Source organism: Halichoerus grypus, chromosome 15 (genome assembly GCF_964656455.1).
Source record: "Halichoerus grypus chromosome 15, mHalGry1.hap1.1, whole genome shotgun sequence".
Taxonomy (NCBI): domain Eukaryota; kingdom Metazoa; phylum Chordata; class Mammalia; order Carnivora; family Phocidae; genus Halichoerus; species Halichoerus grypus.
In genome coordinates this window covers 47,547,012-47,574,601 of record NC_135726.1, presented here as the reverse complement: position 1 = coordinate 47,574,601, position 27,590 = coordinate 47,547,012, and the positions used below count along the sequence as shown (strand labels likewise).

General features: G+C 50.7%; 3 protein-coding genes across 3 annotated transcripts; 2 read left to right on the top strand and 1 right to left on the bottom strand.

The window, feature by feature from the left end:
- Positions 1-3,946: 3,946 nt before the first annotated feature.
- LOC118537462 (interferon lambda-4-like) lies at positions 3,947-5,730 on the bottom strand. The gene is made up of 6 exons (XM_036094856.2): positions 5,703-5,730; positions 5,315-5,472; positions 4,775-4,846; positions 4,524-4,667; positions 4,214-4,288; positions 3,947-4,045 (listed from the first exon to the last, which is right to left on the bottom strand). Exons 1-6 carry the CDS (start codon positions 5,728-5,730, stop codon positions 3,947-3,949), a joined length of 576 nt encoding a protein of 191 aa, XP_035950749.1.
- A 10,579-nt stretch (positions 5,731-16,309) lies between these two features.
- On the top strand, positions 16,310-18,092 carry LOC118537463 (interferon lambda-4-like). Its single transcript, XM_036094857.2, has 6 exons — positions 16,310-16,337; positions 16,568-16,725; positions 17,193-17,264; positions 17,372-17,515; positions 17,751-17,825; positions 17,994-18,092. The coding sequence occupies exons 1-6, from the start codon at positions 16,310-16,312 to the stop codon at positions 18,090-18,092; spliced, it is 576 nt and encodes a 191-aa protein (XP_035950750.1).
- A 3,096-nt stretch (positions 18,093-21,188) lies between these two features.
- Positions 21,189-22,501, top strand: LOC118537481 (interferon lambda-3-like). The gene is made up of 5 exons (XM_036094899.2): positions 21,189-21,362; positions 21,645-21,722; positions 21,972-22,115; positions 22,231-22,314; positions 22,403-22,501. Exons 1-5 carry the CDS (start codon positions 21,189-21,191, stop codon positions 22,499-22,501), a joined length of 579 nt encoding a protein of 192 aa, XP_035950792.2.
- The last annotated feature ends 5,089 nt before the right edge of the window (positions 22,502-27,590 follow it).

Sequence of the window (27,590 nt, the reverse complement as noted above, 5' to 3'; positions counted from 1 at the left end):
TTCCCTGCCGAGCAGGGATCCCGATGCTGGGCTCAATCCCAGGACGCTGGGATCATGACCTAAGCCGAAGGCAGATGCTTAACCGACTGAATCACCCAGGCGTCCCTGATCATAGCCATTTCCTGATGGCAGTTGTCCCATCACTGGGACAGATTCCTGGTTATGTTGCCTTCCTGAAAGTGCCAGTGGAAACCAATTCCTAATTAAACGTCAGGTTCCTGATCATAGAGAAGAAGCCAGCCCTTGAAAAACTCAAGTCTATGGTTTGGCTTTTGAAATTGTACCAGAATGGTCAACGCAGAATCTATTTGTTCTGATATTTCTGTTAGCCATTTAACATCCCGTAATAAAGCCCTTTCTGCAACAATTAACTAGCCTAGATCTCTATAATGAGCGGTGTGAGTTTGTTATGGCTACTGTAACAAATCACCACAAACTTCGTGGTGTCAAATAGAAATTTATTCTCTCACAGTTCTGGCAACCAGAAACTTGCAATCAGTGTCACTGGGCCAAAATCAAGGTGTGCTCCCCCCGCAGAGGCTCTAGGGGAGACTCTTCCTTGCCTCTTCCAGCTTCTAGGGGCTTCCTTGGCTTGTGGCCACATCACTCCCATTTCTGCCTCTGTGGTCACATTACCTCCTCTTTTTTTTTTTTTTAAGATTTTTGAAAAAGTAATCTCTACACCCAGTGTGGGGCTCGAACTCACCACCCTGAGATCAGGAGTAGCACACTCCACCGACTGAGACAGCCAGGCGCCCCGTCTCCTCCTCTTTTGTGTGGGTAATCTCTCACTGTATCGCACTTATAAGGCACTTGCCGTGGCATTTAGCTCCTCCCCCCAACCCCCTCATCCAGGGTAATCTCACCTCTTCCTTAATTTAATCACATTTGCGAAGACTCCCCCCCGCCCCAATAAGGTCACATTTACAGGTTCCTGGCATTAGGATGTGGATATCTTTTGGAGAGTCATTTTTCAGCCTGCCACAAGGAACAATATAAAATCTTTCTTAGAGCACCTGCTTCCCCTCAAGCCAAATTCCCCTCCTCATCAGCCAGAACGGGATCACCACGAAACACATTGTCTCTTTCTTCCTCTAGATTCACTCTCTGCTGTGTTCTAGGTCTCAGAACCTGGATCGCCTCAACAGGGACTCCCTTACCTCCAGTCGGGGTTGGCCAATGGAAGGCGTCAGCAGACAATTGAGGGGGGTAGGGGAGAGCAGTTGGGTATTTACTCCCCTGTCTACATCCCTGCTGGGCTGTGTGCGCAGCAGTGGTGTTCCAGAATCTCTGTCAGCACTCCCTCCCACGCCCCTTCCAATTTAGTAATGGTAATAGTTTCTGGTCATTGGCTGGGCCTGGGACGCTCCCTTTGTTGGTTTCCCTTAACCATGCCCTGCCTCTGAACATTGCTGCTTAAATAAGTCCCTTCCCTCATTTGACTGTGACATGGGTGTGCTGCAGGGATCCTGGCTGATACGTAGTCATATGGTCATGCCTACACTGATCCCTAGCAAGAGGAATGGGAATCCCATGATTGGTTTTAGGTCAATCAAGATTCACCCAGGAATGACGTGGGGGAGGGGATCTGTCAAAAAGACAGGAGAAAGGGTGGGGCGATGGGTTGGCCCAGTGATGGGTATTAAGGAGGGCACGTACTGCATGGAGCACTGGGTGTTATACGCAAACAATGAATCACGGAACACTACATCTAAAACTAATGATGTAATGTATGGTGACTAACATAACATAATACAATTAAATTAAAAAAAAGAAAAGCCTAAAAAAAAAGACATGAGAAATTTTTTGTTGGGCTGGGAACAGCTCTGTCTCCTTTATCTGTTTTAGAGATAGGACCCCGGGATAAAACTTCCTCTCTTGTTTGACAGTTTACATGTTAAAGCTTTTTTATTTTATTTTTTAAAAATATTTTATTTATTTATTTAATTGACAGAGAGAGACAGTGAGAGAGGGAACACAAGCAGGGGGAGTGGGAGAGGGAGAAGCAGGCTTCCCGCCGAGCAGGGAGCCAGATGTGAAGCTCGATCCCACGACCCTGGGATCATGACCTGAGCCGAGGGCAGTCGCTTAACCAACTGAACCACCCAGGTGCCCCCATGTTAACGCTTTTTTCAAGTAATGGTACACTGATATAATATGGAGTCCTTACTTTGTGCCAGGGCCTGGTGGCTGACGTGACTTAATGCTTTTAATTCCCACAACCACCTGGTGAGGAAAGATATTACAACTATTTTACCCATTGGAAACTAAGGGTTGAAGTGACTTGCCCAAGGTCACACAGTAACTAGGTGAGCAGAGTTGAGATTCTAAGCTCTCTCGGACCTCAGAGTTCACATTTTTTAAAGATTTATTTATTTATTTGAGAGAGAGAGAGAGAAGGGGAAGGGCAGAGGGAGAGAGTCTCAAGCTGACTCCATGCTGAGTGCTCGGAGCCCTACTTGGGGCTTGATCTCATGACCTGAGTTGAAACCAAGAGTCTGATGCTTAACCAACCGTGCCACCCAGGTGCCCCAGAGTTCACATTTGTAACCACTACAATCATACTGTCTTCTTTATCATACTGGAGACACTTCTACCTATCAGGTCAAGAACTCATTGCTTTGCATATATAGTTTTGAACCCACAAAAGTTATGAATAAATCGCACCATCTTCTCTGCCCCACTGAGACCTAACTCACCATCATAGCACACCTAAACTCCCTCATCCACTCCTAGGCATGCCAGTCCCCTCTCCTCTTAGGAGGCCAGAACATTAGACACATAAATTGGAGCAGCGGCTTCCTTGCTTAAAAACCCTGCAAGGACTCGCTATGTATCCTCCAGGAGATCCAAGTGCTTTGAAGATCTCACAGAAGCCGTAGGGCCTGGCCCTCGTCTACCTGGCTAACCTCGCTCCCAGCCACCCCTTTGTGGAGCTCTGGACTCCGGTACACGGGCCTCCTCTCTGCTCCTCAAACTGATGATTGGCTCCTTCCCCAGTCTGGAGCTCCCTGAAGACAGGGGCTGCGGCTCTGTACCCCAATACCTGGCAAATAACTGGCAACCAGGAAATAGGACCCATGTAGAATGAGTGCATGATTGAATGGGTGGATGGATGGTAAATCCACCTTTCCAAGAGAAGTGTCACTAGGCTATTTTCAGATGCAGAAACTATAGGCCAGAAAAGGCTAGTATATTACTAAAAGTAACTTGGCAAATAAATGTCCCATCTGGGTATCAAATTCAAGTCTGAGTCCAAAGTTGGCTTTCCTCCACTTCACACCACCTCCAAATGATTGCTCCCAACTAGTTAACTGTAACACCATTTAATAAGTGAAAATAAACACCCGGAGAAACTGGTGAAAACACAGGTAGGCAGGGCATACAGACAGGACACATAAATAGCAGGATCCCAAAATATCACAATAACGGGGAACTCTGACATTTGTGATCAAGAGTGGGAAGCTTAACCCACCGAGCCACCCAGGCGTCCCAAATTCCCAAATTCATAGAATCTCAAAGGAGGTGTTGAAGGTTCAAATCAGAGGTCCAGCCCCGTTATGGTGAGAATAACCCAAGCAATGACATAAGTAAGACTGTCTCTGGGTACTTGGCGGGGCGCAGGGGGGTTGGGACAACGGCACGGGGGGCGTTGTCAGTGGCCAAAGTGGACCAAGGTTTGAAGTTTTTTCCTGAGCAACCTTGGCAACGCGTCCCACGGAAATATCGCTGCATCTGGGGAACTCGGTCTGGTCTTGGGGAAAGCGCCAGCGCCTCCCGCCCTCAGTGCAGGTGGGTGGAGGTCCGGCCAACGCAGGCTGAGAGTCCCCCGAGCCTCAGCGCCCACCGGCTGAGACACCCGCCTGCTCCAATGCGCCAGCAGAAGGCAGCCCCCGCAGCCGTCCGCCTGCAGAGCTGCGGGTCCCAGGCGCAGCCGCGGCGGGGATCAGAGACAAGGCCCCGAGTTCGCCACCAGCTTCAGGTCCCACGTGAGCAGGCGCAGGAGGTTGAAGATGACGCTGGCTTCGTGGCACCGAGGCGAGTCCTGGAACCCGGGAACCCGGGAAGGAGGCGGAGCCGGGTTGAGCCAGGAATTCCCTTCGGGACAAAGTCCCCTCCAGTCGCTCACCGCTCAGAGTCTCAGCTCCCATCCCGTGTCAACCTCACACGGTCCTCCCTGCGGTCTAACCGCCCCACCGCCCGCGCCACTCACAGCTCTCCGTGTTTGGGGACGCCTCCTCGGTGGCCGCAGGGACTTCCTCCACGAGCCTGGCCGCACCAGCTCGAGCTGCAGGGGAACACGAGGGACATGGAGACGGCGAAGAACCGAGTGTCCCGGGGACTCCGCCCGTCACCCTCCCGGCCGCAGACCAAAGCCCGGACTGGGAGACCCCGAGACCACGCGAACCGTGCTGCGGAACAGCTTGGCCAAGCGGGTGGGCCTGGGCTGGAGGCCCGGCGGGGCGGGGGGCGCAGAGCGAGCTGGGGGGGCCCGAGGGGCCGGGGGCGCGGGCGGCACTCACGCAGGCCCCCACGTCCCGCCGCGCGGCCGCCAGCAGCTCCAGGGTCGGGCGGGTGCCGGGGAACCGCTCGGGGCTCTGCAGACGGCTCAGCACGGCCTGGGCGTCCGTCAGGCCCCGGACCACGAGGCGGAGGCGCGCGCACGACTGCGGGGGGAGCCGGCGGCAGTTAGAGAGGCCGCGCCCCCGGCCCGCGCCGTCCCCCCCGCCCCGCCCCCTCCTTCCCTCCCGCCCCGACGGCTCGGCCGCCTCACCCAGGGCCGCGGAGGATCCCTCCTCGGGCGGAAGGAGCAGTTGCGCGGCCGCCAGCTCAGCGTCTCCTCTTCCTGCGGGACAAGGGCGGGGCTGAGGCTGGGCCTCCTCGCCACGCCCCCGAAGCGCCGCGACGGCGGGGATTCCTGCACGTGGGACGCGCCTGGCCGCGACGGTGGTGCGCACTGTGCACGGAGCCCCGCAGCTCTCCGAAGGCGCGAACGGTGGCAGAAGGCACCCCGCCCGCCCCTTGCCCGCCGGCCCCTTGCCCGGACGTGGAACCGAGCCCGCCTGCAGGGGGCGCCCTGGGGGGGGGGCGACTGGCACAGAGGCGGGGCCGGGGCTCAGCGCCCCCCCTCCCCTCCCCTCGGCGGCCCGCAAGATCTGGTGCTCAGAATTCTGCCGGAGATCCGAGCCGCCCTGCCGGGCGCTAGGGCGCAAGGGCCGTCGCAGACCGGGACCGGCGCCTGGGACCCGGCCGGCCCTCGGGCTCGGGGGGGGGGGGGGGGGGGACGGGGTGGGGAGGTCTGGGCATCACTCACGTAGCGGTCCCTCAGCGCCTTGACGGCCGCCAGCGCCCTGGGGTCCAGCGAGCGGTAGTGTGACAGGAGGCAGCGCCGGGGCGTCGCCACGCCCGCCATCAGCAAGACCCACAGCGCCACGGCCACCGCGGCTGCGCCCCTCGGGCCCATCTCTGCTCCTGCAGAAGGCGCGGGACGGCAGGCGAGAGGCCCAGCCCCGGCCTCTGCTGGGCCTCGCCCAGGGGCTGATGCTCGGAGCGCCGGCGGCTGGCGGCGGGAGAGGAGGAGCCCGCAGACCCCCTCCGGCCGTCGGCGTGTCTGCGCTCCCTGCTCCCCTGCGGAGTGCCCTCGGTGCCTCCCTGGTGCGGCAGCGGGACCTGCCTCCCGCTGGCCCCGGCGTGGTGCCCACCTCGGACAGCGGTGCCTGCGCCCTCCATGGCGGCTTTATGTGAGCGGCGGGGACCCGGTGAGCCACCGGGCTTTCCCTCGTGGTCCCGCTCAGCTTTCCGAACGTCAGCGCTGGCCGCGGGCCGGGTGGGATGCTCGCCAGCGGGTGAGGACTTTACCCGCGCGCGGGGCCGTGCCAGCCATGACTCTGCCCCGAAATCTGCCATCAGTTCTGGTCCCTGTCCCACTCTGTACCCTCTCTTCTTGTCGTCAGCCTCGGCGTCCTTATCTCCGGTCTATATATAATACAGAACTGTATCCAGTGGCTGTACAGCAATCAGCCATTGTATAGGGCTTACTGTGTCCTAGACCCTGTTGTAAGTAATCCATACACAGGTGTCACTTTAAAAAAAGATTTTATTTATTTATTTGAGACAGAGAGCATGACTGGGGGGCAGAGGGAGAGGAAGAAGCAGACTCTCCGCTGAGCAGGGAGCCTGATGCAGGATTTGATCCCAGGACCCTGGGATCACGACCTGAGCCAAAGGCAGACGCTTAACCGACTGAGCCACCCAGGTGCCCCAAGGTGTCACTTTTAATACCCAAAAAAGGGCTCTGCAAGGGATGCCCTATTATTAACTCCATTTTGTAGATGGGAAAAGTGAGGTACAGTAAAATGAAGGAACTTTTCCAAGGTAGCCAGTACCTGAGGGAGGCTGGATTTGAACCTACACACTGTCGGGCCCCAAGGCTTTCTCTCTAAGCCATAATTGCCGCTACATATCTGATTCGGTCCTCTCTCTCCGTCTCTGTTCATCTCATTCCATTCCTTGTTCTCCCCTGTGTAGAGGCCTCCCGTGGCTCTTGTTCTTGCTTCTGTCTCTGATTTTGTCTCACTCCGTCTGTATCTCGTTCCTTTTTCTAGCAATCATCCAGCCCAGGATCCCTCTGTCTGTCTCTGTCTGTCTCAATCTCCTTGTTTTAGTTTACAAATAAAATCTACTTCACCTTGCAACTACTGTCCAAAAAAAAAAAAAAAAAAATCTACTTTTTCTGATAACATCAGCAATGCTGGTTCATGGAAAATACAGAAATGCGTAAAGGAGAAAAAATACCCATCGATAACTCCACCACCTACCTCTCTCCCCTCAGCCTGGCTCTGGAACCATGTTTCCAATGTGTAGAAATTTTATGCCTGTTTATTTGTACATATGTTTCCTTTTTTTTTTTAGATTTTATTTATTTATTTTTTTTTAAAAGATTTTATTTATTTATTTGAGAGAGAGAATGAGATAGAGAGAGAGAGCATGAGAGGGGGGAGGGTCCGAGGGAGAAGCAGGCTCCCCGCTGAGCAGGGAGCCCGATGTGGGACTCGATCCCAGGACTCCAGGATCATGACCTGAGCCGAAGGCAGTTGTTTAACCAACTGAGCCACCCAGGCGCCCTAGATTTTATTTATTTATTTAAGTGAGAGTGAGAGAGAGCATGAGAGGGGAGAGAGTCAGAGAGAGAAGCAGATTCCCCACCGAGTGGGGAGCCCGATGCGGGACTCGATCCTGGAACTCCATCCTGGGACTCAGGGATCATGACCTGAGCCAAAGGCAGTCACTCAACCAACTGAGCCACCCAGGCGCTCCTGTGCATATGTTTCCTGATTACTAAAGTAACACATCCGAAGAGTCAGTACAAAACGTTGGACTTGGAGAGTTAAAGGAAGACTTTAATCCCACTTCCTGGAGGTAATTCTTTTAAACAATCAGTAGCAATTCCATGGACTATCTCCCTCCCCTCCACACACACCCTCTTCTTTTTCTTTCTAGGAATAATTTCTCCTAGACTGAGATCAGGCTGTATACAGTTTGGTAGCCTGCTTTTAATGTCTTACCATTCTCTCTCATTTGCATTTCTCCACGTCTTTAATTATACTGTACCAGTTAGGGTCCCAGCAGGAAACAGATGGCCCAATCCATTTAGGATAATTTGAGGTGAGCTTAATACCAGGAGTATTTACAAAGGGTTTGGGTGGTGAAGGTAAAGGATGAGGGGCAGTGCAAGGCCTTGGGGCCCCGGATGGGGGAAGGTCTGTCCTCCTTACTCCCAGGGGGAAGGGAGAGGGGAGGGAGTGATTACTTGACCTGGGAAGGAAAATCTTGTTCCCAGGATGGACAAATATACAAATTTTCGTGACCCTGCAGGGAGGAAGCCTGGGGATTAAATATACTCTGACCTCTCAGAGAATAAATACTCTTCTTTCCTCTCCCTGGGCCTACTGTGAGGCCTCCAATTGGCTGCACCCAATGGAGGCCAAAGGCCAGCCTCCTGGGCTCTGGAGCAGGGGGGAAGCAGTCACTGGAAAGAGTGATGCTGGGGGGGGGGGGCAAAGGAAAACATCCCACATATACCACTATTAAGGCTTCCATTCTAATGGCATCATTTAGTAACCAATCCCCTCTTGGTGGGCATTGAGGTTACCTCCAGGTTTTATTAAAGCCATTGTTCTCAAGGCTGGTGCAGAGGAAGGTAGCAATTTGTTCATTCTCTTAACAGCTGAAGTTTTTAAGTTGAATAAAGTTTACCTCCTCGATTTTTTTCTTTCGTGGGTTGTGCTTTTGGTGTATCTCAAAAGTCATCACCAATATCCAAGGTCCCCTAGATTTTCTCCTATGCTGTATTCTAGGAGTTTTATAGTTTTGCACTTTATATTGAGATCTATGATACATGGTGAGTCACATGGTGAGTTATATCATACAAACAAGGGGCTTGAACTTATGACCCTGAGATCAAGAGCTGAGCTGAAATCAAGCGTTGGTCGCTTGGGGCGCCTGGGTGACTCAGTCAGTTAAGGGTCTGCCTTCGGCTCAGGTCATGATCTCAGGGTCCTGGGATGGAACCCCAAGTTGGGCTCCCTGCTCAGCCGGAAGTTGGCTTCTCCCTCTGTCTCTGCCCCTCCCTCCACTCATGCACGTGCTCTCTCAAATAAATAAATAAATAAATAAATAAGAGTTGGTTGCTTAACTGACTAAGCTACCTGGATGCCCCTGTTCATTGCTATTTTTTTAAGATTCATTTATTTATTTGAGAGAGAGAGTTGGGGGAGGAGCAGAGGAAGAGAATCCTCAAGCAGGCTCCCCGCTGAGCACAGAGCCCAACCACGACCCTGAGATCATGGCTTGAGCTGAAACCAAGAGCCAGATGCTTAACCGAATGAGCCACCAGGGCGCCCCTGTTCATTACTTTTATACAAGAAAACCATAGACTTTATTATGTTAACTTGTGTCCTGCAGCCTTGCTAAAATGATGTATTGGTTCAGAAATGTGTTTTTAATGCATAATATTAAATACACAGGACTATGAAGAAAACTCATTATATTGAAACACAGTTACCAAAACATAAAAGCAAGTTTGTAATAAGTAATGCATATGCCTCTTTATCAATGCATTAAGTAATAAGATACTGCAATAGGTTTAACAACTACTATCCTTTTGAGGTAGTAATGAGAGTAAATGATATATCAAGACATGTGCCACATCTGTAATGGACCGTGAAAATATCTGTGATTTCTTTTAGCAACAAAGTCACAGTTTCTGCTATTACTATTGTGGTTTGTTGCTTACATTGATAATGGAAAGAAATGGTAACTTTCAGTTAGAGACCAGTGAAAATGAAAATGCATCTTTTTCTCATGCAAGTTCAGCCTCCCCTGAGTCCTACTGTGGGGGTGATCTGTGGATCCCAGGTTAAGGTAGACCTGCAGCCATTAAATAGAATGAAGCAGATCTATATGTATTGACATGGAAGAATCTTCACGACATACTAGAGAGTGAAAAAAAAGTACACTGCTGAACAATACACCTAGTGTGGAGCTACTTGTGTTCAGAAGTACTCACACGTGCAAAAGCAGTTCAGTGGAGAAAAATAGCCTTTTCCACCAACAGTGCTAGAGTAGTTGGACATGCACAAGCCAAAAAGTGAACCTTGATCTAAACTTCACACCTAAAAGAAAAAGTAACTCAAATGGATCACAGACTTAAATGTAAAATATGAAGCTATAAGACTTTTAGGGAAAAAAAATCACAAAGAACATCTTTGGGATCTAGAGCTTGGCAAAGAGTTTTTAGGCTTGGCGCCAAAGGCTCAATCTGTAAGAGGACAATTCATCAACTGGACACTACTGAAAATTTTTCCTCTGCGAGAGACCATGTTAAGTGGACAGAAAGACGAGCTAAAGACTGGGAGGAAATCTTTGCAAACCACCTATCTGATCAAGGACTTGTACCTAGAGTATACAAAGAACTCTGAAAACTCAACAGTAAAAACTTAAACAGTCCAGGGGTGCCTGGCTGGCTCAGTGGGAGGATCGTGCAACTCTTCATTTCGGGGTCATGAGTTCGAGCCCCATGTTGGGCGTAGAGATTACTTAAATAAATAAAACTTTAAGAAAAGTAAATAGTCCAAATGGGAAATGGGCAAAAGATGTGAAGAGACATTTCACCAAAGAGGATACACAGATGGAAAATAAGCACATGAAAAGATGTTCCACACCATTAGCCATTAGAGAGATGCAAATTAAAACCACAATGAGATCTCATTACACAGCTATCAGAATGGCTAAACCAAAAAATAATGACAACATCAAATGCTGGTGAGGATGGAGGAGAAATTGATTACCCATCATTGGTGCGAGTGCAGAAATTGTACAGCCACCCTGGGAAAAAAGGTTAGCAGTTTCTTAAAAAACTAGACATGCAAACGCCACATGACCTAGCAATTGTGTTCCTGGACATTTATCCCGGAGAAATGGAGACTTATGTTCCCACAACATCCCCCATGTGAATGTTTATCACAGTTTTATTTGTAACAGTCAAAAACCAGAAGCAATCCAGATGTCCTTTAACAGGTGATAGTTAAACAAACTGCAGTACGTACGTACCATGGAATACCATTCAGCAAGAAAAAGGAACAAACTCTCGATACACAACTGTCTGTGTAAAGCTCCAGGGAATTATGCCGGGTGCAAAAAGCCTATCCCCAAAAGTTACACACCATAGGATTCCATTTATATAACACTCTTGAAATGACAGAATTATAGGGGTGCCTGGGTGGCTCAGTCGGTTAAGCAGTTAAGCATCTGCCTTCGGCTCAGGTCATGATGCAAGGGTCCTGGGATAGAGCCCCATGTGGGCTCCCTGCTCAGCGGGGAGTCGGCTTCTCCCTCTTCCTCTGCCCCTCCCCCACCTCTTGCTCTCTCTTTCTCTTGTAAATAAATAAAATCTTTTTTTTTAAATGACAGAATTATAGAAATGCAGAGTAGATTTGTGGTTGCAAGGGCTTATGGAAGGGACGGAAGGGGGTGAGGGACCTTTGCGGTGATAAAATTATCTGTATCCCAACTGTATCAATGTGATATTGTATTATAATTTTGCAAGATGTTACCATCAGGAGGAAACTGGGTAAAGGGTATATAGGATCTCTTTGTACTATTTCTTTCTTTTTTTTTTTTTAATTTTTTTATTGTTATGTTAATCCCCACACATTACATCATTAGTTTTAGATATAGTGTTCCATGATTCATTGTTTGTGCATAACACCCAGTGCTCCATGCAGAACGTGCCCTCCTCATTACCCATCACCAGGCTAACCCATCCTCCCACCCCCCTCCCCTCTAGAACCCTCAGTTTGTTTTTCAGAGTCCATCGTCTCTCATGGTTCTTCTCCCCCTCCGATTTCCCCCCCTTCATTCTTCCCCTCCTGCTACATTCTTCTTCTTTTTTTCTTTCTTAACATATATTGCATTATTTGTTTCAGAGGTACAGATCTGAGATTCAACAGTCTTGCACAATTCACAGCGCTTACCAGAGCACATGCCCTCCCCAGTGTCCATCACCCAGTCACCCCATCCCTCCCACCCCACCCCCCCACTCCAGCAACCCTCAGTTTGTTTCCTGAGATTAAGAATTCCTCATATCAGTGAGGTCATATGATTCTTTGTACTATTTCTTAAAATTGCGTGTAAATCTAAAATTAGATCAAAATAAAAAGCTTAATCAACGCAATCACACACAAGTATTATATATTGCTTCGGGAGCTATATGGTGTATCTCAAAATGTATAAAAAGGGTTTTCAAACATATATATCCCAAGTTGATTAATAGGGGGTGTCTCTGGGGAGGGCATGGGAACTGGGGAGATGATCCTTGGAATATTCAATCTCATCAATAATATTTTAGTTCCCGGGGCGGCTGGCTGGCTCAGTCCATGGAGCTTCCTGACTCTTGATCTTGGGATTTTGAGTTTGAGTACCACGTTGGGTATAGAGATTACTTAAAAATAAAACCATTAGGGACGCCTGGGTGGCTCAGTCGGTTAAGCGTCTGCCTTCGGCTCAGGTCATGATCCCAGGGTCCTGGGATCGAGTCCTGCATCGGGCTCCCTGCTCCGCGGGGAGCCTGCTTTTCCCTCTGCCTCTGTCTCTCTCTCTGTCTCTCATGAATAAATAAATAAAATCTTTAAAATAACTAACTAACTAAATAAATAAAACCGTTAAAAAATAATATTTTATTTCCTTACAAGGAGAGGGAATTCTTCCTGAGTAATTAAAAATTTAAACCAGGGGCACCTGAGTGGCTCAGTTGTTAAAGCGTCTGCCTTCGGCTCAGGTCATGATCCCGGGGTCCTGGGATCGAGCCCCGCATCAGGCTCCCTGCTCCACAGGAGGCCTACTTCTCCCTCCCCCACTCCCCCTGCTTGTGTTCCCTCTCTCACTGTCTCTCTCTCTGTCAAAAAATAAATCGAATCTTTAAAAATAAAATAAAAAAATAAAAATTTAAACCAACTTAGAGTGCCTGGCTGGCTCAGTTGGTGGAGCATGCAACTTTTGATCTCCAGGTTATGAGTTCTAGCCCCACACTGGATGTAGAGAGTGCTTAAAAATAAAATCTTTTAAAAAAATTTAAAAACAACTCATTGGATATGGGGGAAATGCTAGCCCATTGATTCCTTAATTCCTGGTAGGATGAAAAAATTTTGAGAGCTTTCTAAAAGGTAGAGCATGTTGATCTGACCTCTAGACCCGCTGATATGGCTGAGTAAAATGCTGGGCTTGCCCTCCAACCTTCTGCTACTCTGCTGCTAATCTCTACTTACCAGATCTTTTTTCCAGCCTGTACTGGGCCCTCAGACACTGCATCTGTGTCTCTGGCTTATGGTTGGGTTCAGCCAATGGGAAGTGCGGGCAGGAGATTAAAGGGAGGAGGTGAGCAAGGTTGGGGTATTTATTCTCTGTCCTCCTTGTTCCCTCCCTGTAGGGCTGAGGTCTGACAGCGGCTGTGTTCCTGTTCCACTGTCTACAGCCTCATCTCGCTATGATGGCACCAGCTCTCCACGTTGCTAGCCTCTGGGTACAACGCCATCCCTTGCTGGTTCCCTTAACCTGCCCACTTTGGCCCAGATTATGCATCTGGGTAGGTCACCAGCTATCTGGATATTCCTTTTTTTTTTTTTTTTGTGAATTTTTTTCACTGGAATTTTTATTGAGATCATTGTAGCTTTGCATGCTATTGTAAGAAATAATACAGAGAGGGACACCTGGGTGGCTCAGTCAATTAAGCGTCTGCCTTCAGCTCAGGTCATGATCCCAGGGTCCTGGGATCGAGTCCCGCCTTGGGCTCCTTGCTCATCCGGCGCCTGCTTCTCCCTCTCCCTCTGCCTGCCGCTCCCCCTGCTTGTGGGCGCTCTCTCTCACTGATAAATAAATAAATAAATAAAATCTTTAAAAAATAAGAATAATACAGAGAGATCCTGTGCACTCTTTATCCAGTTTCCCCCAATGATTACATCTTACAAAATTATAGTATAATATCACAACCAGGCAATTGACATTGATAAAATTTGCCCATCTTATTAAGAGATCCTCAGTTTTACTCGTACACAGTGTGTGTATGTGTGTGCACTTTTTGTAATGGAATAGCAGTCTCAAACAGTGGGTCCCAAGAAACCTTTCCATTAGGGACGCCTGGGTGGCTCAGTTGGTTAAGCGTTTGCCTTCCACTCAGGTCATGATCTCCAGGTCCTGGGATCGAGTCTGCTTCTCCCTCTCCCTCTGCCCCTCCTCCCTGCTTAGGTGCTCTCGGTCTCTCTCTCTCTCTCAAGTAAATAAAATGAAATTAAATTTAAAAACCTTTCTATTAGGTTGGTATTTGTCTCAGTCCACTGGGCTGCTTTAACAAAATACCATAGACTGGGTGGCTTGTAAACAACAGAATTTATTTCTCATAGTGCTGGAAGCTGGGAGGTCCAAGATCAGGTGCCTGCCAGGTCAGGTGAAGGCCCTCCTCTGGGAGGCCAAGTTCTCACCTGGTGGAAGGGAGCTTGGGAACTCTGTGGGATCTCTTTCATAAGAGGACTAACCCCATTCATGACTTCCTCTCCTCCCAAAGGGGCCACCAACAAATACCATCATCTTTGTTGATTAGGATTTCGACCTCTACATTTTGAGGGGACAAACATTCAACAGTATTAAATGTACTTTTTACTGTACATCATTCAAGCACAATAGCCTGCATTGCGGGGCTCAGAGCTGAATTACCGATTGTCGAGAATCTTTACCTGCTGCATCTCTGTGCCCAATTCCACAGCACTCCACTCTTCCTGCCATTACCAACTTTACTTGTAGTTCTTCAGCCTTTGAAGACATGTGCTTGCATTTCAGCCCCAAAGTGTCTATCAGTTAAGGACACGTTTCATGGCCAATAACCAAAACCCTAACTCAAGCCAGCTTGAACAATGGACAATATATGGACTTCTAAAACTAGAACTCCAGAGTTTAGGTGAGGCTTTAGGTGAGGGTTATCCTGTAGGACATCACGAGCCTCCCAATTTTGTTTTATCTTTTGGGTCTCCTTTCCACAGGTGGGAAGGCGGTTTACACTTACAAATTTCTAGATGGGTGCTAGCAGCTCACCTGGCTTTACACTTTCTTCTTCTTCACTAGGCAGAATACAACTTCTTTCCCCAAGATGTCCAGGACTGAGATTTATTCTGACTGGACTGGTTTAGATTGCATGTCCATAACAAACCCAATCACTGGAGCCATGGGGACAACTGAGGCAAATGGCTGCAACCCGGTCACATACCCCATTACAGAGATTGGGGCGGGGGGGCAAATCACCTTCCCAAAACCATCTGAATCTCCAACTGAAATGGGGGATGCTGGCATGGGTGGGGGGGAGAGGTAATGGAAACTTAGAAAGTATGCTGGATGGACACTTCGGGGGATCCTTTCTACTGTTTCCATAGATTTTCCCTCATGATTTTTTGGAGTTCTTCCATTTCAACCATTGTGATGTTTCTTAAAACTTCTGTGCCTTTGGGGCGCCTGGGTGACTCAGTCAGTTAAGCATCTCCCTCTTGAATTCTGCTCAGGCCATGATCTCAAGGTCATGAGATCAAGCCCTGAGTTGGTCTCTGCACTCAGCCCTGAGTCTGCTTGAGATTTTCTCCCTCTCTCTCTCTCTCCCTCTGCCCCCACCACAGACAGCGTTCGAGCGCGCTCTCTCTAAAAAAAAAAAAAAAAGCAAAACAAAAAACCTCTATGCCTTTGAATAAGAAGACCTACACTGAAAAAACAAAATAATTCTCTCATAATGCTGAGGAAGACCTCCATCTGAAAAAGTCACGACTTGCCTGTAATTATCAATATTTATTAATGAATTTACTTATCATTAGTTAGAGGTGGCCTCATGGAGGAAGCTTGGTTGAACTTGCCCAGAACATACCTCAGCGATTCTGTACGTGGGCAGATTAGTCTCCATAGATGAGAGACAATAAAGCACCACCGAGCACCACCACAGTAACCCAGACAGTCCCAAAGCCACATCTAGGAGCTGTGTGAGCTCAGGCAGGACTCCTAGCCTCTCTGTATCCCAGTTTCCTCATTGACAAAATGTCAGCTAAGAAGAGGACCTATGTGGCCATGCTGCTGAGGAGAATAAAGCAGTAAGTACAAGAGAAGAACTTCAAGTGGGGCTTCGCGGATGGGAAGTGTTCAGTGCGATTCAGCCATGATGATTATTAACCATGATTGAAAAACTCATGTCTGATACTCCGCTTTTCAACAGCACACTCACATTTATAATCAGGAAAGGAATAGGTATCATTTAATAGCCGACTCAGGAAGACCTGAATGAGGAAAAGCCAGACAGAACCCAGGGCGTAGTTTTCAGGGTGAGAGAGAAGGATAAAACAAGAAAGACAGGAATGTAAGGATCGGAAGACCCTGCCTACGGGGCACTAGATACCCACAGTGGGAACTCCCGGAGGGCAGGCACTTGTGTGGGGGCTCAGAAGGGAAGGAAGTGGTGTGTTTTCAGTTCATTCCTAGAGTGCAGAAGAAAGACAAGACAGGCGGAAGAGACAAACAGCTGTCCAGCAAACAGACACGGGCAGCGGGCTCAGGAGAGAGGGTCAGGGCAGAGTCATGGCTGGCACGGCCCCGCGCGCGGGTAAAGTCCTCACCCGCTGGCGAGCATCCCACCCGGCCCGCGGCCAGCGCTGACGTTCGGAAAGCTGAGCGGGACCACGAGGGAAAGCCCGGTGGCTCACCGGGTCCCCGCCGCTCACATAAAGCCGCCATGGAGGGCGCAGGCACCGCTGTCCGAGGTGGGCACCACGCCGGGGCCAGCGGGAGGCAGGTCCCGCTGCCGCACCAGGGAGGCACCGAGGGCACTCCGCAGGGGAGCAGGGAGCGCAGACACGCCGACGGCCGGAGGGGGTCTGCGGGCTCCTCCTCTCCCGCCGCCAGCCGCCGGCGCTCCGAGCATCAGCCCCTGGGCGAGGCCCAGCAGAGGCCGGGGCTGGGCCTCTCGCCTGCCGTCCCGCGCCTTCTGCAGGAGCAGAGATGGGCCCGAGGGGCGCAGCCGCGGTGGCCGTGGCGCTGTGGGTCTTGCTGATGGCGGGCGTGGCGACGCCCCGGCGCTGCCTCCTGTCACACTACCGCTCGCTGGACCCCAGGGCGCTGGCGGCCGTCAAGGCGCTGAGGGACCGCTACGTGAGTGATGCCCAGACCTCCCCACCCCGTCCCCCCCCCCCCCCCCCCGAGCCCGAGGGCCGGCCGGGTCCCAGGCGCCGGTCCCGGTCTGCGACGGCCCTTGCGCCCTAGCGCCCGGCAGGGCGGCTCGGATCTCCGGCAGAATTCTGAGCACCAGATCTTGCGGGCCGCCGAGGGGAGGGGAGGGGGGGCGCTGAGCCCCGGCCCCGCCTCTGTGCCAGTCGCCCCCCCCCCAGGGCGCCCCCTGCAGGCGGGCTCGGTTCCACGTCCGGGCAAGGGGCCGGCGGGCAAGGGGCGGGCGGGGTGCCTTCTGCCACCGTTCGCGCCTTCGGAGAGCTGCGGGGCTCCGTGCACAGTGCGCACCACCGTCGCGGCCAGGCGCGTCCCACGTGCAGGAATCCCCGCCGTCGCGGCGCTTCGGGGGCGTGGCGAGGAGGCCCAGCCTCAGCCCCGCCCTTGTCCCGCAGGAAGAGGAGACGCTGAGCTGGCGGCCGCGCAACTGCTCCTTCCGCCCGAGGAGGGATCCTCCGCGGCCCTGGGTGAGGCGGCCGAGCCGTCGGGGCGGGAGGGAAGGAGGGGGCGGGGCGGGGGGGACGGCGCGGGCCGGGGGCGCGGCCTCTCTAACTGCCGCCGGCTCCCCCCGCAGTCGTGCGCGCGCCTCCGCCTCGTGGTCCGGGGCCTGACGGACGCCCAGGCCGTGCTGAGCCGTCTGCAGAGCCCCGAGCGGTTCCCCGGCACCCGCCCGACCCTGGAGCTGCTGGCGGCCGCGCGGCGGGACGTGGGGGCCTGCGTGAGTGCCGCCCGCGCCCCCGGCCCCTCGGGCCCCCCCAGCTCGCTCTGCGCCCCCCGCCCCGCCGGGCCTCCAGCCCAGGCCCACCCGCTTGGCCAAGCTGTTCCGCAGCACGGTTCGCGTGGTCTCGGGGTCTCCCAGTCCGGGCTTTGGTCTGCGGCCGGGAGGGTGACGGGCGGAGTCCCCGGGACACTCGGTTCTTCGCCGTCTCCATGTCCCTCGTGTTCCCCTGCAGCTCGAGCTGGTGCGGCCAGGCTCGTGGAGGAAGTCCCTGCGGCCACCGAGGAGGCGTCCCCAAACACGGAGAGCTGTGAGTGGCGCGGGCGGTGGGGCGGTTAGACCGCAGGGAGGACCGTGTGAGGTTGACACGGGATGGGAGCTGAGACTCTGAGCGGTGAGCGACTGGAGGGGACTTTGTCCCGAAGGGAATTCCTGGCTCAACCCGGCTCCGCCTCCTTCCCGGGTTCCCGGGTTCCAGGACTCGCCTCGGTGCCACGAAGCCAGCGTCATCTTCAACCTCCTGCGCCTGCTCACGTGGGACCTGAAGCTGGTGGCGAACTCGGGGCCTTGTCTCTGATCCCCGCCGCGGCTGCGCCTGGGACCCGCAGCTCTGCAGGCGGGCGGCTGCGGGGGCTGCCTTCTGCTGGCGCATTGGAGCAGGCGGGTGTCTCAGCCGGTGGGCGCTGAGGCTCGGGGGACTCTCAGCCTGCGTTGGCCGGACCTCCACCCACCTGCACTGAGGGCCGGAGGCGCTGGCGCTTTCCCCAAGACCCTGAGTTCCCCGGATGCAGCGATATTTCCGTGGGACGCGTTGCCCTATGATCTTCCAGGCGCCTGGTGTGGCTAGAAGAGACTTGAGTCTAGAGTCTCAAAGATTGTCAGAGCTCAAAGATTTTCCCAGCTGAGGACTTCTGTCTACACTCTCTTGAGTTGTGAACGAAGGAAAGGAGGGGTTACGGTGGGGGTCAAGTGTCGCTGACCCCCACGTACCATGGACCAGTTTCTACTTCTGTGGTTACCAGAATCCCAGAAACTCTCTCCCCCCCGCCCCCCGATTTGAACCTTCAACTCCCACTTTGAGATTGTATGAATCTGTGACTCTTGAATCTCCCCAGTGGGGAGGCCCCATACATTCCCTGAGGGGTTTGGTAGTGAAAGGTCTTAAAGTTGTTAAGTTATTGTAGTGTTTTTGGATTCTGTTACTTATGGGTGTTTTGTATTTGCAAAATTCCCGTGTTTATCCGCTATTGGTCTGCTGGTGTTAATTTATTGCCAGTTATTAAATATTATTGCATTTGTGTTGGTTGTTTCCCCTGTGACCATTTTGGGGTGCACTGTTCAGTAAAAATGCTGAGCCAGGGAAATCAGATGACTTGAATTTCATTTCTGACCTTGCCATTTAATTATGGAGTAACTCTGGGCAAATACCTTCTCTCTGAGCCTTGGTTTTCTCATCTATACAATGACATTATTATACTGTCCTTGCAAGTGAGCAATGTACATTGAAATAGTGTTTATAAAGCTTCCAGGTGAGGTCATAGTGTGGTCTTAAGAGATCTCCATTAAATAACCGCACACACATAAGTACACAAACAATTGTACTTTTTTAACTTGTCCAGATTTGTGGGCTGGCGATCTTTGTTGCTAACTGCATGCTTCATTCTCGATGTCATACAGTTAGTGAGGGTCAGCGCCAGGTCTGAACCCCAGACCCTTTAGTTCCAGGGTCTGGAAGTGCTCTGAACCACCCCACTGAACTGCCTTTGTGAGAAAAATAAGTACGAAGTTTAGGAATTTTGAGATAAGATGTCAGTTTGCAGAATTCACTGTTGATGCGGTGTCTTCTCCCCTGAATTAAGGCCCCTGCAATTGACAGAAATTGACCAGTGCGCTGGTAGGTGAGTTGGGTACATCCCTGCTCTTGGTTTTAAAACAATTTTATATGTCAGAGCTCAAAGATTTTCCCAGCTGAGGACTTCTGTCTACACTCTCTTGAGTTATGAATGAAGGAAAGGAGGGGTTACAGTGGGGGTCAAGTGTCAAAAAGGACTTAATATTTTCTCTCCAAAAAATTCATCACCTCCAAGTTCAGAAGATCTAACTACAGAAAGGCTAGAGACTGCTGTGGATACTGTCTAGGTGTCAGACAAAATTCATTAATATCCAGCCCTCATCACTTATTTGCTGTGTGACCTTGGGCAGGTCTCTTAACCTCTCTGAGTCCCTGCAGATTACTACTTATTTACAATGTACGCAAAGCACAATATGTGCTTGGTGTTAATGTGGATATTCAATTCTACATTGTGGCAAAACCTCTGTGAGCAGGTGAGACATACAAGTGCTCAACAGAAGGGGGGGGGGTGTCCTGTTTTCCTTTTGCACCTTCTGTTGCCTTTACCCAGAAGGCTCCTCCTTCACATCTTCACGTAGCTCCCTCCCTCACTTCCTTTAGGACTTTGCTCAAACGTCATTTTCTCAGGTCACCTCATGAATACAAACTTCCTTCTGCACTCTGCTCTCATCTCTGCATGATTTCCCTCCCCCCGTTTTCTGTTTCCTGACATAATACATACCTTGTGCTCCCACCCCAACCCCCACCCCCAACACTGTCTGGTACTCCTCTCTAGTAATGAGCTCTGTGAAGGATTGTTTTATGTTTGTTTCTTTGTTTTCTGTGCTCAATTCCTGGCACTTTGGGCAGTGCCTGGGACTGAATAAGTACTCGGTGCATAAACGAAGGCATTTGTCACAACAGAGCTGGTTCCCTTGAAGTCCTTGGGCACACCCAGTTCCTTAGCAGAGCGTCATAGTCCTGGGTCCTTCATGCCTGGACAATGAAAAATGTTCCTGGAGGCTCTTCTCCTCCCCTCCATTCTCTCTGTCAATAGCAGGTGGGAACAGGTGGGGAAAGAGCCGGTGTCCTCTCCTAATTCTCTGGTGTTTTGCCTTTCTGACTCTCTCCTCCTGCGCCCAGCAGCCTTTCCCCTCCCCTACACAGCCTCCCTCTTGGAAGTTCCAAGTTCTTTGTGGCACCAGCCCCCAAGGGTGCCTTTTCCCTCCCCTCCCTGCATGAAAGCACCCTGCAGAAAGGCAAGTCCCTCTGTGCCCTCCCACCCCAGGCCTGAATCTAGCCCTTTCCAGGCACCGTGACCCCTCCTGACAGGGCTGAAGCTGCCCCAGTCCCGACGATTCATCTTCAGAACTCACCTTCACGCAGGTAAACACTGAATCACAGTCCAGTTCCTCTTTCGCTCCCGTGGCTCAGCTGGCTCTGGGCTTCCCCAGCCTGGGGCCTCCCCTGGTGGTGGCTGTGTTTTCACTTTTCCTACATCAGCTGGAATTGCCCATCTGTCCAAGTTAAAAAAGCTGCACCATGGAGCTCAGGTGGGAATCACATCTCAGGCAGAGCTGGAAGTTCAGAGACAGACAGACAGACAGAGCAGTCTGCTGGGATCCAGAGGAGGACACTGAAGTCAGAGACGCCAAACAAGACTGAGTGAGGACCCCAGGTGACAGCTTCTAAGAGAACCTCCAGATTCCGCTATCTGCTGAAGGAGACCAGGGTCCAGGAACGAAGCTGGGTGAGCCCCCTATCGTGGTCTGTGACCCTCAGCTCACCTCAGCGCCTGATGCTCCCTGACCCCTCACCTTTCTGTCCTTCTGTATCACAGCTATGGCTGTGGGCTGCCTGCTGGTGCTGATGATTATGGCGCTGACCAGGGCAGGAGCGGTTCCTGGCCCCAAGCCCCTCGGGGTCCTCCCGGATGCAAGCGGCTGCCACTTGGCCCAGTTCCAGTCTCTGTCCCCGCAAGAGCTGCAGGCCTTCAGGAGGGCCAAGGACACCTTTGTGAGTCTCCCCACTGCCCTGCCTGCTGTGGGCTAACCTCCCCACCCTGCCTCTCTGGGTTACCATGCTCCCCTCCCCCAAAGGGGGACCTGCGCCCTTCCCTCGCGCTACCTCCCCCAGTCCCGCAGTGGGCAGACTCACCCCTCCCGCAGTGGAGGTGCCTCTATCACCCTTTTGCAAGTTAACCTCAGCTCCTCCTGCTGTTAGCATCGTCCAGTCCTACTGGAGTGTTCTCCCCTCTGTCCCTCCTGCTGGGGGCTGACCTCTGCCTTTGCTTTCCAGGAAGAGTCGCTCTCCCTGAAGACCTGGAGCTGCCGCCCCCGCCTCTTCCCCAGGACCTGGGACCTGCAGCAGCTGCAGGTGAGGGGACAGTCAGGCCCACCCCTGCCCTCCCCTGGCCCTGCTCCTCTGGCTCCTTAGGCCGCCCCTTCTTCTCACGTGTCCGTCTCTCCTCCCCTCCCCACCAGCACCACACACCGCTTCCCCTCCCTGAGCACACTGGCTGTGCCCTCTCACCTGTCCCCCTACTGTCATCTGTCCCTGCCTCAGTCCACCCCACCTGTCCTCTCTCGTGCGCAACTCTCATCTGTCTCTGTCTCCCATCCTCAGGTGTGGGAGCGCCCCGTGGTCTTGGAGGCTGAGGTGGCCTTGACCCTGAAGGTCCTGGAGACCATGGCTGACTCGTCCCTGGGGGGCATCCTGGACCAGCCCCTTCACACACTGCGCCACATCCACTCCGAGCTCCAGGCCTGTGTGAGTGCTTGGGGGGAGCGGGGGAGGCACCCAGGCCCTGTCTGCGCTCTGACCACCTGAACGTTCCCCCTCCGTCCCAGGCCCTGCCTCACACACCACCCTCCTCTGCCCACAGGTCGGGGCTCAGCCCCCAGCAGGGCCCCAGCCCCGAGGCCGCCTCCAGCAGCGGCTGCACCGGCTCCACGAGGCTGCAAAGAAGGTGGGTGACCAGGGAGTGAGCAGTGTCTGGGGACAACTGGGAGCCCAGATGACAGGCAGCCACTGACCCAGCCCTTCCTCCCCCACAGGAGTCCCTCAGCTGCCTGGAAGCCTCTGTCATGTTCAACCTCTTCCGCCTCCTCACCCGGGACCTGAAATGTGTGGCCAGTGGAGACCTGTGTGTGTGATCCCCGAGACCCACCTGCACCCTGCCCTGACATCTTAGATATTATTTATGCATCAACCACTTTTCTTAATGTATTGCCACCCAGTCATTATTTATGTATTTATGTGCATGGATTCTTAAACGCGGACCCAATAAAATGTTTATTTTTCTACTTTGTATAAAAATTGCGCAAATAAAAAAATGAGGAAACAATGCTCCTTGTGGTGTGGGACTGTATGTTTGTGTGGACTAAATTTTTAGGTTTTTTGTTTTTGTTTTTGTTTCTGTTTTGCTGACGTAACCAATTATCGCAAACTTAGCATCTCCAAGTAAGACAGATCTCACATTTCTGCAGGTGAGAAATCCAGGTGGGCTCGAGAGTTTCTCTGCTGTGGGTCTCACAAGGCTGAACAAAGTGTTGCTGGCTGGATTCTTATGGTGGGGGGGAGGGGCTCTGGGAAGAACCTGTTTCCAAGCTCATTCAAGTTGTCGGCAGAATCGGTTCCTTGTGGTTGTAAGACCGAGGTCCCCGTTCCCTTGTGACGTTGTGAGCGTCCATCCTTGGCTCTTGGTAGCCTCTTTCTGGTCTTGACGCATGGGACCCTACATCTCCGAGCCAGCAACAGCATGGGAAGTCCTCACGTTTGGAATGTCTCTGACTTCCCCCTTCTGGCACATTTCTCTCTACTTCCAGCCTAAGAAAGTTCTCTGCTCTTCCGGACTCAGTGTTTAGATTGGACCCACTAGGATAATCCAGGGTAATTTCCGTATTTTAAAGTCCACAAACCCTAATCACATCCACAAAACCCCTTTGCCACGTAACATAAGTAGTCACAGATTCCAGGGATTGGGGTGGGCATCTTTGGGGGGCCAGTATGCAGCCTACCGCAGTAGATGTGTGATTGTGTACATGTGTGTTCTCTCTGAGGGCATGTGAGTGGATCACTTCGATGCATTCTATTATAAAATTATATTCACTAAAATGCCTTCATAAGAAGAACATTTGTCATCATACCCAAGAAGTCCAGAACAGCAGGGTCCCGTATGGTCCACGGGCTACACATCGCTAGCGAAGCCGTTGATACGAAGCTAGTATAAGCTGAGCTGGGCTCGAAGTATAAAATATACTGCAGAAATTGAGGGATTTTTATTTTAAAAATTTTTTTCAGATGGTGCCTGCCAAGTTTCTCCGCTGTAAAGTGACTATTTCCTCTTTGTAACAAGTGAGTATGGGGGAGACTTGAAAACTAGGTAAATGTAAATGCATATTCCTTCTCAAACTCCAACCTGTTCGTGTTAGCATGCACTGATGGTGTTCGCCTGGTTGTTACTGTCAGGACAGTTACCAACCAGTCATTCTCTTTCTACATTTTTTAGCTGGCATTCTACTGTCAGGAAGAGCTTTTCTCTTCTCCCTCATTTATGTATTTACCGATTAATTTCTATCAGCATGGACTCATGGCTTATTTTATTCAGTGGATTGTAATTCCTTACTCTCATTTATTTCGCTGTTCCAGTTGTCCCTGATCAGGTCAATGGGAACACTTTCAAGAGGGCGCCTATGTCCTTTTGTGTGTCCCCATCATTCTCTGAGCACCACCTTGCTTTCTGGAATATGATTTAAAAAATATATATATATTTATTTATTTTAGGGGGAGGGGCAGAGAGAGAGAGAGAGAGGGAGGGAGAGAAGCAGACTCCTGCTGAGTGCAGAGCCTAACATGGGGCTCGATTTCACGACTCTGAGATCATGCCTGAGCTGAAATCAAGAGTCGGATGGCTAACTGACTGAGCCATCCAGGCGCCCCTGGAATAAGATTTTTAGTAAATTTTGCCCTGCCCCAGTTCTGTAAAGGGCCATTTCTCCAAGAAGATCTGGTTACTTTCAGTGGAGAGCAGTATTTAGAGACCAGGATGTAAGTACTAGGTGGGCTGATTGCTACAGGAATACCATTGTCTCTATTCTTTCTGAGAACAGAGCTAGGGAGTAGATGGATGTATGTACAGAATTTTTGTTTACTGTAAAAGGCTAAAATCTCAGTAATAATTTTTGTATTGATTATCTGTTGAAATTATATTTCAGATATATTCTTTATCATTTCATATATTTCGTATATTTATTGATCATATATTATTTCATATATTTCTTTTTACTTTTTAAATGTGGCTACTTGAATTTAAAATTACATATGTGGCTCACATAACACTTGTATTGAACAGTGCTGGTTTCAAAAGTGTGATGTCATAGTGGTTCTAGGCTCTTTCCACCTGGCTACTCCTCTATCTTCAGTGTATCAGTACTGTCTCCCCTCATGATCATAAAGTGGCTGCCACAGATCCAGCCATTACACAATCACCTAACTGGCCAAAAAGCAGAAATGGCAAAGTCTCCAGCTAGCTGTATTTATATTTATTCTCTCTTTCTTCCTTTACTTAGAGAACCCCCGAGTTTTATGTGAATTCAAGAGTGCTCTACCAAAGACAACATTTCCCAGCCTCCCCTGCACCTGAGGCAGCTGGTATTGCCCAATGCATGCAAGTGAAAGTGATCTGAGCACCTTATGAGTCAGGAAATGGCAATGCCTGTCTCTTCTCCTTTCTCCTTTCCTGCTGAATGACAGGAATGAGAGTAGTCAACTTATTTTGTCTAAAATTTTCCAGGATCTTTTCAGTGGCTATAGAATTCTGTGTTGACAGCCTTTTTCTCTTTCAGCACATTAAAGATTCAGGGTAAGTTATATATAGACTTAGGTCCTTTCTTTCTGGAGCTCCCTCCATATTGAGATATCCTTTCTCACTTTCTAACTGCTCTGGAAGTCCCAAACTCTGGTGTCTGGTGTCCAAACTCAGGTCAAGGACTATGGTTTTCTACTTGAATTCTAGCTGTCCCTTGCCACATGGACAGAGAGGCATCCCCAGGTGAAAAGCCCTATGAACTTAGATCTCACACAGTGCATTTGAAGGTTGAATCCTCTCCAGTTTCTACCTGCTTCTGGTTTCTCTCCAGTGCCTCCAAATAATTGTTTTTAATTTTTAAAATTTTTTATTTGGGAGGGCAGAGGAAGAGAGAGAATCCTAAGCAGGCCCCACGCCCAGCACAGAGCCCAACATGGAGCTCAATCTCACGACCCTGAGGGATCTACCCCAGCTAAAATCAAGAGTCAGACACCTAACCGACTGAGCCACCCAGGTGCCCCTACATAGTTGTTTTTTTCTATTTTTAAGAAAGATTTATTTATTTTAGAGAGAGAGAGAGTGGGAGGGAACAGCAGAGGGAGAGAGAGTCTCAAGCAGACTCCTCGCTGAACACAGAGCCTGACACGGGGCTTGATCTTGCAACCTTGAGTTCGTGACCCCGAGATCACAACCCGAAGATCACAACCCCGAGATCACGAGCCAAAGCCAAGAGTCAGATACTTAACTGAGAGCACCACCCAGGCACCCTTAAATAGTTGTTTTTTTAAAAATCATTTTGTCCAGAGTTGCTGATTGTTTTGTCTAGAGTTGGTAATTGTTGTCTGTGCAGAAGGTAGTCAGTACCCTCTGACATGTCCCTGTACCACCCTTCTCCCTCTCTGTTCCCCCTCAAGTGAATGATTGCACTTGGGCTCTCTCCTGTGGCTGCAGACACATGTCAGCTGGGATTTGATGGATTCAAAGGTTTGACTGAGTTGGATGCCATTGTTGGCTCACTCATATGGCTGGCTGTGAGCTCAGCCGGGAGTGTTGACCAGAGCGTCTGCAAGTGACTTCTCCAAATGACTCAGATTTCTCCCAGCACTGCAGTCCCTGAGCAGCTGAACTTCTTACAAGAGAGTTGGCTGCCCTCCAAGCAGTGTTTAAGGGACAGGAAGTGAAAGCTGAAGGCTAGTTAAGGACTATGTCCACAAATGACACTATATTCTATTGGTCCCAGCAGTCTCAGGCCCTGTCCAGATTGGAGGGGATGGTGAAAAATAAAACTCACTCTTGATGGTGGAATAGCAACGTCACATTGCAGTAGAGCATGTGGGATAGAGATATTGCTGGGAAATACAATTTGACCACAATAGACACAATCCTGAGTTATTTCCCCCCACACAATACTCTAAGAATGTACGATGCTGTGTGATTGAATGTGAGTGTCTGCCCAGGGTCTATGGCTGTCCAGTGCCCAGAGGAGTAAAAAAAATCCAGACACCTCCAGAGGCTTTATCTAACACTAGTGTTAGGGCATAGATTGATTAGCATCACTCTCCATGGTCCTGAATCTGTGTGATTTCTCCCTGCCCAAAGCCATGCAGGAGAATGGTCCAACTCTACCAACACACACATATTGTGTGTTCTTTGTTTTGTCAATATTGACAAAAATTGAAGTATGATAATAGAAAAAAGGGAACAATTCTGTTTTATAACAATAGCAAAAAGTTAGTGAAAGATCACAGTGGATCCAGTCATATTCTAAGAGCTGCCCAAGGGCAAGTCCTTATATTCACACAATAATCCTATGTTGTTGGGGGCACCAGGGTGGCTTAGTCAGTTGGGCATCTGCCTTCAGCTCAGGCCATGATCCCAGGGTCCTGGGATTGAGCCCCGTGTCAGGCTCCCTGCTCAGCGGGGAGCCTGCTTCTCCTTCTCCCTCTGCCTGCCACTCCCCCTGCTTGTGCTCTCTCTCTCTTTGTCAAATAAATGGATAAAATCTTTTTAAAAATCTACTTATAAAAAAAATAATCCTGGGCGCCTGGGTGGCTCAGTTGGTTAAGCGACTGCCTTCGGCTCAGGTCATGATCCTGGAGTCCCAGGATCGAGTCCCGCATCGGGCTCCCTGCTTGGCAGGGAGTCTGCTTCTCCCTCTGACCCTCCCCCCTCTCATGCTCTCTCTCTCTCATTCTCTCTCTCAAATAAATAAATAAAATCTTAAAAAAAAATCCTATGTTGTAGGTACTATTCTCAGCACACATTTTTAAGTCCAGGAAAGGTGAGGAACTGAGAGGTAAATCACCCACTCCATGTTACACAGTTAATAAGTTAGGATTTGAAACAAATTATTTTTGACAGAGTCCATACTCTTTTTTTTTTTTTGATGTTGATCCCTCTCCTTGTTCATTGGTCTCTTGACAGAAGAGCAGTCA

Coding starts and splice junctions, on each gene's coding strand:
- LOC118537462 (XM_036094856.2), bottom strand. CDS start 5,730: ATGGAGGGCGCAGGCACCGCTGTCCGAG. Junction 5,473..5,702: donor CGCAGGCACCGCTGTCCGAG/GTGGGCACCACG, acceptor CGCCTTCTGCAG/GAGCAGAGATGGGCCCGAGG. Junction 4,847..5,314: donor AGGCGCTGAGGGACCGCTAC/GTGAGTGATGCC, acceptor CTTGTCCCGCAG/GAAGAGGAGACGCTGAGCTG.
- LOC118537463 (XM_036094857.2), top strand. CDS start 16,310: ATGGAGGGCGCAGGCACCGCTGTCCGAG. Junction 16,726..17,192: donor AGGCGCTGAGGGACCGCTAC/GTGAGTGATGCC, acceptor CTTGTCCCGCAG/GAAGAGGAGACGCTGAGCTG. Junction 17,265..17,371: donor GGGATCCTCCGCGGCCCTGG/GTGAGGCGGCCG, acceptor CTCCCCCCGCAG/TCGTGCGCGCGCCTCCGCCT.
- LOC118537481 (XM_036094899.2), top strand. CDS start 21,189: ATGGCTGTGGGCTGCCTGCTGGTGCTGATGATTATGGCGCTGACCAGG. Junction 21,363..21,644: donor GGAGGGCCAAGGACACCTTT/GTGAGTCTCCCC, acceptor TTTGCTTTCCAG/GAAGAGTCGCTCTCCCTGAA. Junction 21,723..21,971: donor GGGACCTGCAGCAGCTGCAG/GTGAGGGGACAG, acceptor TCCCATCCTCAG/GTGTGGGAGCGCCCCGTGGT.